Raw genomic sequence first — 12,053 nt, forward strand, 5'->3', positions numbered from 1 at the left:
GCCCAGGGGAGTGGTGAAGTCACTGCCCCTGCAGGTGTTCAAGAACTGTTTAGATGTTGTACTGAGGGACGTGGTTTAGTGGGAAATATTGGTGAGAGGTAGAGGGTTGGACTGGACGATTTTGGACAACTTTTCCTATCTGGGTGATTTTATGATTCTTCCTATCATATCTTTAATATATACTGAGATACACAACCAATTTTAAGGCAACAAGGCAAGCACTGTAGCTTATTTATTAAATACTTTGAAAAAAAAAAAAAATCACAAAAAATGTCAACTCAGACTATCAAACCACTTTTTTGAACACATCATCTGCAATTCATCCTATTAACTTAGCTTTTCATTTGGATCTATTAGTAGTTGGAACCTGGAATGTTCTGATCAGAATAGCCAAAGTAAGATGTTTATCAAACAGACACTGAAAACCAGCTTCACTTCCAGCACTGGTTGAGCACGTTTAAATTTCCACTCCTCAAACAATTAGTTCCAGATATCTGTGTTAAATAACATCTGCTTCAGATCTATACAAACTGTAAAAAGATGACATTTACTGAACACACTTATGCTTTGCAATTCCCGAACGTGTGCATGGGCATAACCCTTCTCATTTAAAATTGAAAAGCAAACCAATGAACAACTCACCTCTGGCTGAATTGCTTTAAATACGGGGACATCCATTAGTGTTATCTGACCCTGAAATAAGAAATTACAAGTTAATTTCAAAATTAACTTAGCAACTAATTGAATTGCTACACTGCAGGATGACAAGTATAGTTGTTCTGTTCCCTTTTCTTTTGTGATTACATTTTCATCTAGCAGCAAGCCTCAGAGGTTTTGGCTCTCACCACACAGCCATCCTGCAAAGCTAAAGCACTCTGAACTTTACATTTAATAAGATAAACAAATCATGACAAATTATTCTCAGGAGCATAATCCTACAGTTATGTATTCAAGTCAGAGCTTGAATTTAAGAAGTTTTCTATAAGGATTTACCCAAGAATACAAGGGTCTCACTTCAGTTACTCAAGCACAATTTCTCTTCAAACTACAATTTACACAGTTCTATTAAAAAAACACATAAAGCCTGCAGTTGATATTTGGACCATATCTGAACCACGTGAATAACCAAGCTAAGCAATTGTTCAGTTACAAAGCAACAGTTACAATTAAACACAGCTATCTCACCTTCACTGTGTCAAAATCACTAAGCACATTTTTATTGTGAGATTTCTGTTTCGCTTTGAAAGGGGAAAATTAGGACTAGCCAAAATAGCCAAAGACCACGTTTGGCTTTCTCAAATGTATACAGAGCTTCACCTGAAGCTTTCACTTCAGGACTGTTGCCTGCTTTCAAATTCAAAGGAATAGATCACCTCTTCCCTGGCATCCAGACAGCACAGAAATTCCACTGCCATCCAAGTCAATTGCAAATACCCCTTTAACAATGAATCCAGAGGCTTTGTTCAGTCGTCCTTGCAGAAGAATTTAACTAGCGTGCTCTGGTTGAAAGAGAGCAAGTGCAAAGAGATGCACCTGCTCTGACAAAATGAGAATGCTTTCTCCTGAAACAATCACATTTACAGATTGCAGATCTCCTTCTCTTTTTAGATCTAAACTCAGACAACCAAACATAACCATAAAAAATGATCAATTTAACTGAGTCCATAATATAAACAATATGCTCTCTCAAACATGTCTGAACATCTTTGTAAAAGTGAACACTCTATGAGCTTCTACATACACAAGACATTCTTGGTCCCGTAACACAAACACACTCACATCTGGAATGAAGCACTAAATATACCTCCCATTTGTTAATATTCACTAACTATTTAAAAAACAGTTTAAAATGAGTCCCCAAACTACCATCTTAAAATATGGTTTGGCATTCGATTGATCAGCCGCAGTACCAGTCTCAACAGCAGCAATTCTATCATGCCTTGGAAGTTTCAATGAAGACAAGCATATCAGACTCCCCTTGTAAGTTTGTTTCAGTGATAGTGATTAGCAAGAGCAGAAATTCAGGACTATAGTAGTCCAAAATATTCTTTGCCTTCAAAATTAATTCTCTATTCCCTTGCACTCAGAGCAAGTACAGTAGAAATAAACAAATTTCTGCCAAAACCAAAGAATGTCTTTTGAATGTGAAGCAATCTAAATCAAGCTGCTTTTTTATTGCGAGCTGAAAAAGTGACTTATTCTTGAAGGAAACAAACAGTGACTTTTTGCACTGAAGCTGGAGACTGATTCAGCATTAAGTTTCAGCACTGTTTTGTTTTTGAGGTCGTCGGGCTCACTAATGCAAAATGCCAACATGAAGCCTGTTTCCCAGACATGGAATTGTATCTTACCACAAAAAGTACTGACAGCCCTAAGTCATTTCTGGCAAGGTAAGTGGGCAAATCTGTGAAAGCGAGCTGAGACAACACAAACTCTTCCAAATGTGGTTAATAAAGCTTTGCTTTTGAAGAATTCAAAATGCAGGCACAGGAAATACTGTTCAGTTTTCATGGCATTTCCCACCGTCTCCTAACTGGAGCAGATTAAGCTCAAGTTGAATAGGCAAAGGATGAGAACCCTTGGATAACGACTGAAGCACCACTCTGCCAAGAGCCACAGCAAGCTTTATGACTTGCTGCCATAGGTGGACGGTATGGCTGGAGCTTTGCAATCCACCAAGTATCAGAAACTTCTAAACATGTAATAGAGCACATTCTGGGTTATGTTATACTGTAGCTGGCTCAACAAATACAGCGTTAGCTTGTCAGTTTAACAGCATGCCTTCTTAGTGAGAAAATCTACATTCAAAGCTCTTCAGAGCAAACAAATGGGCAAGGCATGCCTTGGGCTGGGAAAGATGTCTGACAGGCAGAACAAATACACTTCTCCAGAAGTATGACTGTATTTAAAAAAGGAATGGGAAAAATCTTGTGAACAGACTTCTACAGTTAATAAGAGTTAAAACTAACAAGAAAGACATGTTCATAACAAACTTATTCTAAGAAAGTGGAAAGATCCAACATTAAGTAAGCGAGTTTTCAGAAGGAAGGGAAACCTTCATGTTTAGAGATCCAAGTTTAGACTCTGGCTAAACAGATACATAATATAAAACAGGCAAATACAGAACACTCCAGTCCTGTAACATCAGTTTGCAGAACTCCATCTTTATGGCACGACTTCTAAACCATGGAAGCCTTTCAGGAAACACATTGTTTGAGGTAAATATGTGTCAGAGTATGTCACAGTGCTCCTCAATATAAGAAATGAATGTGAGAATGGAGGGAAGAGGTGAAATCAAAAGGATGGGCACTTAAGGTTAAAAGCAGCAGAGGGATGCTGCTGGGAAAACTTTCTGAAACAATTTGTTCATCAAATTTGGGATATTTTCAGATGTGTTTTTTTTTTTTTAATTTGTTTTGTTCTAAGTAAAATTGAAATAAAACTTGTTATAAATATATATTAATGATATAAAAACATCCTCACAAAAGAAACACAACAAAAAAACCCTAACATTCAAGTGCAAATCCTCCTCACAAAAACAAGTATGCAAAATTACAATAGAAATGAACCAAAAAACCAATTTGTTGTTTGTGCAAAAACAGAAAAGAGCATGCAAATGTTTTGCTTCCTAGGGCTCCCAAATTTCTGATCTTGATTGAATTGAACTGATTCAGCTAGCTTGGAGCATTGTTCCTTTCAGTTCTGATGCCTAAACAAATGATTACTTTCAGAAAAAATGCACAATTTTAAATAGGGGATGGTGTATTTGCATTGAAGAAAGCTACACCCACCACAACTCAGCATTAACTTTCATTACTAAAAACACCTGAAATAACCACTACGTGACTCCTAATAACATCACAATATAATATAAACAGAGCACAAAAAGCAACTGTGAGAAAACTTCAGTTGTGCACATCAGTTTGTTACATGAGGCAAGCCAGTAATAACCTCTGATTGCGTTCTCAGCTGCATGTACTATAAAATTACACATGCAATAGAAAACCCTGAGTTTACTCTTAGCTATCTTTACCTAAGCTCTTTGATTAGACTAAGACTGAGAAACTTCCTATTTTCTATCATTCCAGAAGTGACAGGAAGTAACTTCATCTATATGTTGTTCTTCATTAATATTGTCACTAGATTTAAGTTAGAAGTTCCAGAATATTACTAGAAGAGATACTATTTTAACATACAGTTAATGTACTTCCAGCCCCTGAACCTCTTGAGGAATCCCGCAAGGTAAAACCACCTTCACAAAACAGCAAGTTGTCACCCTGCAGGTAGGACACAGGAACATTAGCTGGAAGGTAGCCCTCTGCTGCAAAAGCTGTGAGAGTTTTTGTATGTAGTGGAAAGAGACCATCCGGGGATGCTCCTCAGCAACAGAGTTTAAAAATATTTAGCTCTCCTGGGTGTTGAGATGCTGGAACTGTGAAGAACTAAGGACTTCAAAATAGTAAAACGACAACCACAGCACTTCATGTGAAGGTATTTACCCCTCTTTCAGGCAAGGCTGTCACGCCGTACGTTTTTCATCCAGGTGAATAAGTCACACCTCATAGTGCTGCTCCTTTGCACACGCAGGTCAATGAAATGAAATGTTATAATGCTCCCTAATTCCTTCTCTCTCTTCTGTGAGCTCAGGACTACCCTCCTGCCAGAACACCTGCAACTTAAGAAGGTCTAGCTGTAGTTAACACCACTGCATCAAGCTCCTCTCTGTGCCCTACACGGCAATTCACATTTGATGATGCAGACTACAATTTCCCTTTTCCCAGCCTTTTGCAAGCATCAGCTCCTCCTGCCAGGCTGCTTGCTTCCTGCAGGCTCTCCAGTCGTGTACCTAGTCCTGCAAGGACACTGCACATCCCAGAGCTCCTGGACACAACCCCTCATTGTGAAAAAGAAAAAACAAGTTTCTGTCTGAAATGAAAAAAGATAGCCTGCATTCTGGTTATTGAAGGACACTGCGATAATCTGATTTTCCTTGAAGCCATGTTGGTTCAAGCAGCACTTCATAAATTGTTTCTTAATCTGAATTTTTAGAAGGAAATATATCTAAGCCTTCCAACTTGGCTTAGCACTGCCTCTGTGGGCTGCCAGAACACTTTTCCTCTCTGAAAAAATAGCTAAGCTTCTGTTAAACACTGCATCAGTAGTAAAATAATTCTGCTGCCCAAAACGAACACAGGGGAATTAAAGTTCCCGTGCTGAAACTCTACTTGTGTTCTCACAAAGTCCACTCCAAAACTTTTATCAGTAATAATTCTTCTACACACCAAAATTTCTTCTTCTTGCCCTCATTGCAAACGTACTTGTTTAATATTCTCCTCTAAAGTGAGGCTAACAGGAACACATGCAAGCAGAAGTGCTTTTGTTTGGCTGTTTTTTTGAAATCAAATGCTCTCAGGGCCCAGCACTCTGCTTTATTCAGCCTGCTCTCAGATGCAGACACTCTGCCTCAGGCTCCCTGAGGCACTGACACCCAGTGCAGTAGATGGTGAACGTGGTGGAGCCCTGCACAACAGAGAAAAGATGGCCTACAGGGAACCTGGGGCCAGCCCAAGTTACTTCTGTTCTGTTCTAAAAGTGGGGATTCAACAGATCCGAGATCTCTTTCACAACATGGTTTACAATGAGCTTATTGGTAACTTATTTTCAAAGCAGTATTGCTTCCAACATTTATTTGACAAAGCACAATGCAAATCAAAATGAGAAATGCACATACATGTTAATCCAAACCTACTTTGTAGCAGAGACTATGTCATGGAATAAAGAATCCTTCTTAGATAACTGGGTAGGAAAAGAAGCAATGGATTTATACAGCTGCGCTTCCCTTAATTCTACCTCAAATATTTACACCACGGTGGCGAAGTTGATGAATAAAATGGAAAAGCAAGTCAAAAAGTTAAAAACAGTCAAATAATTAAACAGTAGCTGCCTAAGGAATCAAAATTTACCGTAAAGCAAAAAAATAAATATTTCTTCAACCTGAGGTTTGCCAGCATCTTAATTTGGAGCTCGAGCTCCCAAAGCATTTTTCTTTTTCCTTTAGTCCCACCATCCCCATCCCCCAAATTGTGCCTGTACACTTGAAACCACAGTTCTCCTTCAAAAAATGGACAGCATTCACTGTAGCCATGTCTACCCTGTAAACACATTGAATGGCTGCAACTACAGGGCCAGGCACCAGTGGGTAATGCTGGCACCAACTTGCCTTGTGGCTTTCAGCTGTTTAAGGAAGAAGTGAGCAGTGATCAGCCTAAACGTAGGTATTTGAACAGGGACAGACTTCCATCAGTTACACCAGCAGGCAGTCTGTAGGATCTTTAGCAGAGGACAAACATGTCCTGCTTCATACCCACTGAATGGCATTCTTTTTCTCCAGGCTTAAGAAACATGCAGTCATTGAACACATCTTCCCAGAAGCTCTGCTTTTAAGGTATTCATACAGCAAGCTCCACATTCCCAACAGCAGCAGCCAGATCTTGAGATCTCACCCATTCCAGCTGCAGCATGGCCCTCCCCAAAATGGCCTTTAACCTTACTTTAGCCTGGAACATCTGGCTGTTGCCAGCTGTGTAACTGTAATATCACACCTTTGTTACAGTAATGCTACTGTTCAAACTAGAATTCTTGAAGGGATATGGTGCTTTTGTTAGAAGGTTACTAAGGACCAAACAGAAGGCCATCACATAAACTTGCACACCAACTGTACTGAAGTGTAACATCAATTTGGTGATTGCCAAAGGGAAGAATGTGAAAATAAAATCACCAGAAACGTCTTCAACTTGGTGAACAACTTTCTGAAAATACAGGATTAGGATCAACCCATCTTCTCCTCCACCCTGTCCCTTATTCACCCACTAACCAAATTAATCAAGCTTTAAAATACCAATGATGTCCTAACGCAGTGGGACCTGAGAAGACATCTTGTGTCTTGTATCGGTATTGAAACTACAAGCACAAATGATTTCCACTGTTCCTGAACTTAACGTCATTCCAACTTTTGCTCTACCCCATTGCACACAGCTACCTGCTTTCATCAAAACACAACCCAACATCAAAGATACAGGATGGGACTTTCCAATGCTGACATTATCACTTAACTCTCATCTTTATGGCAATTCTACTTCTTAAGAGTCAAGACTCCCCGACAATTAGCTATCCAACTAGCTCTTCTGCAACAACTTGCTTTTATTGCTGTTTTATTGCTTTTAGCACATTACCTTTTCTCTGTGCATGAAATACTTACTTCACAAATGATTTCCTCAGTTCACCACTTGAGAAAATATTATTTTAAAACAGTATTCTTTCTACAGCTGTTTACTGTGCAGCCTTCCCTAAATCACAGATGTCAATAGTCTGCACTACATCTGTTTTACAAGAGGTACAAACTAGAAGCTTTCTCATACCTTCCAAAACCCATGAGTAACATATCCGTGTCCAGTCTGAGGGGTACATACCCATTATTATGATGGAAGCCTCACTAGCACAGTTTTGCACTATCATTGATGCTGGCATCCTCAACGTGGAAAACCCAATGAAGATTTTACACTTTTCCTTTAAGGTAAGATTGAAAACAGTAAGAATAAGGAAACAGCCACTAAAATAGAGACAAGTTTAAGGAGTCAAAGGTACTCTTCTGCCAAGATACGTAAGTTTTTGGCAAGCCAACCTATTTCCACAACCTTTATCAAGATTGATCAGCATTGAAACAAGCAATAGTTCAAGACCAGATGAACTTGCCCAAAGAACCAAATATCAGCTAGGAAGCACACCTGCATACAGAAATATTAATGAAAAAGAGATGAAATTAATTACAACCTAAAGGATCGTACACTGACCACTAGAAATTTTACTCAACTGTTAAAAATGCTTTGAGACACCTCAGATCCATTTACAACAAACAAAACCTGGAATGTACTATGTAGGTTGCTCTGAAATTAACGCCTCCTATTTATTTATTTCCATGAAAACTACAATAGAGCACAACAGCACTACTAGATAGAGCAAATTATCAGCTACAAAACAATGTTTTTCAATGCAGTCTCCTCTATTAGCTATGCATCTCCAACAGTGATGATCAGGAGCCCACATGCCGTGCACATCAGAACCTGCACCAGCAGACCTGAGAAAAGACCAAAATATCGCATTCTATAAACAAAAACTGCAGCTGCATGTTCACAATGCAACACCTTTAAACAAAAAAAAAACAATCATACCTGCAAGTGGGACCCTACCCAGTCTGAAGCAGCATACATCACTCACTTGAATTAAAGAACCCAATGGCTCAGACTCTGCAGGATATCCAACTGATATTTCTGCACCACTGCACTCAAAAGAAAAAGGCACTATGGATGCAAGAATTAGCAAAGTTCAAGGAGTACAGAATAGTCCAGAAGTTACTTCACCTTCTTTGTATATAGAAGGTAAAATCCAATTACCCATCGTTGACTACATAATAAATGCATTACAGACTCAAGTCTGAGAAGCACTGGAAGAGAGGTGATATTCATGTGTTATCTGTAATAAAAAGTTCTTGCAACATAAGTGCTACAAGAAGGCACCAAGTGGAACCTATGAAGTTCTGTGTTTACCCCCAGTAAGAATACCTGCAAGTAACGAACACTCTCTGCTTTACTTACTTATTACTGAGCTTAAAAATTTCTATGCTGCTGAAGAGTTTAATCCAGAGAGCCTATAATCCTGAATCATAGCCACCAGGTGTCCAGCAGGGCTACCTCAAAAGCTATCTTGTTGGAGAAGAGTTGAAATGCAATAAGCTTGACTGCACATCACACAGGCTTTCTGTAATATAACTGAAATACCATCGAAGCAGCTCACATGCAAGTCAGTCATCAGTGTTTTTCTTGGGAAGTGTAAAAAATTACTACAATTCCTTCAAAGGTGGGCAAAGATTATTAGCAGTTTTGACTATATCATTTCTTATTTTAATGTAGGACTGTTCTGTAACAACGAGTGAAAATTTCTAGTCTTGCTAAACATCATCACAAGCTGTTAGGAACTTCAGTTAGGATGTGTGTGCACCATTTGCCAGCATCTGCAACTGCCTGAGCAATAAAACTAGGAATCTGTAACTTCATTACCCTATTAGCATATATTAACAAACCATCAAAAGGTTTAAATAAAATGCCTCCAGAAAAAAAAACAAAACAAGTTCAGATCAAGTATATCCTAGCAACAAAAATACGTGTCAGAATCAAGCTACATCATACAGAATTAAAAGTCTCTGATCCACACTGCATACAACAGTGTGAAAAAATGCCTGGAGAGCACAGCCCCAAAGGACTACACAGCATTAACCAGAATCTGGATCCTGTACTGCTCTTTGTTGTCTACCTATGAAAGCAAAAGATGAAAGAAATTACTCACAAAATGTACAGGATCTCCTATAGGGAAGGGAAAGCTACCAAAAATATATATATATATGTATATATACATATACATATATATACACACACACACACACACACACACACTGTTATATATATATATATATACATATATATATATATATATATATATATATATATACACATACATATACATATATATAACAAACACCACCCCACAAACGATCAAAAATTAAGTTGCTTACTGCATATTCTTCTGGTGTAACCTTCAGAACATCAAACACCACTGCATCAAAGCTCTTCTTCAGTTCAGCTGAACCTTTGTCACTCAGAGATTCAGAACTGCTGCTCTTCTGCAGGAACAAACAAAAACACTGATGATATTTTGGTTTCCTTCTTTCTACATTGCCATGAGCAAAATTTCTTTTCAAACACCGCTGTTGCACTTTTTTCCTGTTGGGCAAATTAACAATTAAAAAAGCCACAGAACTTGCTTCCTCCTGACAAAAATCACTACAGTCAGAGACTCTCAAATTGGCTCCTGCGGACTTCAAAGGTGGTCCTCAACACACAAACCTTCTATTTCCAGGTTTAGAATTCCAGTGTTTCACTGGGAGAATAGTTAATAAGAATCAAAATCTGAATTTCAAGCAAACAACAAATCACTGCAGGAGGAAAAAAGACAGTTAGCCCCAAAAGAATAGTTAACAAAGAACACTATCAGTCTCTTACAAGCTTTAAAATTTACAAAAATTGCACTGTGACCTGCATGTCTGCATTTAAGATGCTTATTATAAGCAATTATGCATTTTTTTAACAATTAAAATTTGAAAGACATAGAGATAGAGATGCAAATCTAGATTCTGTTCAATCATCACACTTTTTTCCCCACAGAGGATCAGATGCCACATCCAGATGTACACTTCTTGGACATTTATCTCAGAAACGTACACACACAGCAAGTCATCACTTTACTGCCCCATACTTTCCTGTGAAGACCTGAAGAGCTAAACATGCTTTTTCCTTTGTTTCTTCTCACTTTCAGAAAGCTGGTGTAAAGCAAACTCTTGATTAAAAAAGCAAGAAATGAGATGTGACATGGACAGAAACATCATGAGGGAGCACAGTTACCACAATGCTTCTTCAGCAATGCTTGCTGTAAGCACACTGTAATATGGGGCTGTTCAGTCTGGGGAAAAGGAGGCTGATGGGAGACCTGATTGCTCTTTTCCAAATCTGAAAGGTGCTTACAGAGAGAGCAGGGTTGGTCTCTTCACACTGGTGACAGAAGACAGGATGAAGGGAAATGGCCTCCAGTTGCTCCAGGGTGAGTTTAGGTTGGATATCAGGAAACACTTCTTTACACAAAGGGTTGTTAAGCACTGCAATAGGCTCCCCAGGGAGGGTGTTGAGTCACCATACCTGGATGTGTTTAAAAACCTCTGGATGGGGTTTAGCAGAGGGTTGTTAGGGTAGCATGGTTAGGTCTTGGTTGGACTCAATGATCTTTAAGGTCTTTTCCAACCTAAGTGATTCTGTATCTGCAAGTTTCAAGAACAGCAGAGCCTCAAACTAAGTGCCATCAGAGCTCCCATGTCAGTTTTGCTTATGCATTGGAGGCTTCTAAGAGAGAGAAACCTAACGCTGACACAAGGAGCACTCACAGTCTTGCTGGAACTTCCAACTCTGCAGTGGCAAAGCACACTGAACACAAACCAAAACCCACCTAGTTTTAACTTGAGCTCTCTTAACTACTCCTGGGAGGTTGACAAGACACTGACCCACGTATTGAAGGCACTTTCTAACAGACCTTGTAATTTTACTAATGTTGTATATTTCAGATCATGGATATTGGTCATATACAACAAATATCAATGAGTGTTTTTGCCTGTTGTGGAAGCCAAACTCCACTGCACTTTCAGTAACAACCTGTGCCATGTACACTGATGTTAGGGCAGGAGGGGAGATAGCACAGCATCACTGATGCAGGTAAAGAGTTATGCTGCTCCCATCTCTTTTCCTCAGAACCTAATAAAGCAGGTCTTTATGGCTGTGCTACACATTTTGACTTCAGCTTCTCACTCCCAACAAAGAACATGTGAACTCTTTCACAACTCAGCAAACTGAAATTAATTCTTCCCCCCCTTTTAGCACTTCTGTTGCAAAGATAAATAACGAATATACACGTAAATTTAACATTCTGGTTAGCTTCTTCTGACAGTGCCATCTCTCTGAAAAAACCTGACTTAGGAAACACCAAAAACTCAGACATGCATTTTCAGTAACAAAAGTACTGCACTTTCAGTAGCATGCCACTTCCAACATCTTCTTCCTCCACTTGGTTCAAGAAAAGAAAAACCAACCACAAAAACCCAACAAACAACTGGTTTAAGGCAAATTTATGTGACACTGGTAATTATTACCTTCTTAAGCACAAATCAATTGTACTCAATTTCATCAGACATAACATAAACATACTGGGTAACATAAGAGCTTTCCCCTAAGAAAGGCTATCAGTTACATATCAAGAAATGGTCAAACAATACATAACAGCATTACAGTGCTTGTGAAGTTTCCGGATGTGATTTGATTCTTTTCCATCACACAACACTTGTCCTTTCACCTTGTTTGTGGTGCATATGTGTGTACAAAGAGCATGGAACACCTATGGCC

At 38.9% G+C, this 12,053-nt stretch overlaps 1 protein-coding gene across 8 annotated transcripts in view; it reads right to left on the reverse strand.

Annotated features, from left to right (window-relative positions):
- Positions 1 to 12,053, reverse strand: part of RALGPS2 (Ral GEF with PH domain and SH3 binding motif 2) — a 110,517-nt gene that overhangs the window by 73,243 nt on the left and 25,221 nt on the right. For 6 of the 8 annotated variants that reach the window (XM_048943812.1, XM_048943815.1, XM_048943808.1 and 3 more), the window contains 2 exons: positions 9,626 to 9,754; positions 643 to 693 (listed from right to left, as the gene is read on the reverse strand). In XM_048943812.1, coding sequence (XP_048799769.1) covers positions 643 to 693; positions 9,626 to 9,754 — 180 coding nt within the window. The remainder of the gene's footprint in view (positions 1 to 642; positions 694 to 9,625; positions 9,755 to 12,053) is intronic. The other 2 variants (XM_048943816.1, XM_048943814.1) reach the window with 1 other exon arrangement.

The sequence above is a fragment of the Lagopus muta genome, chromosome 5 (assembly GCF_023343835.1).
Source record: "Lagopus muta isolate bLagMut1 chromosome 5, bLagMut1 primary, whole genome shotgun sequence".
In the NCBI taxonomy this organism is placed as follows: Eukaryota; Metazoa; Chordata; class Aves; order Galliformes; family Phasianidae; genus Lagopus; species Lagopus muta.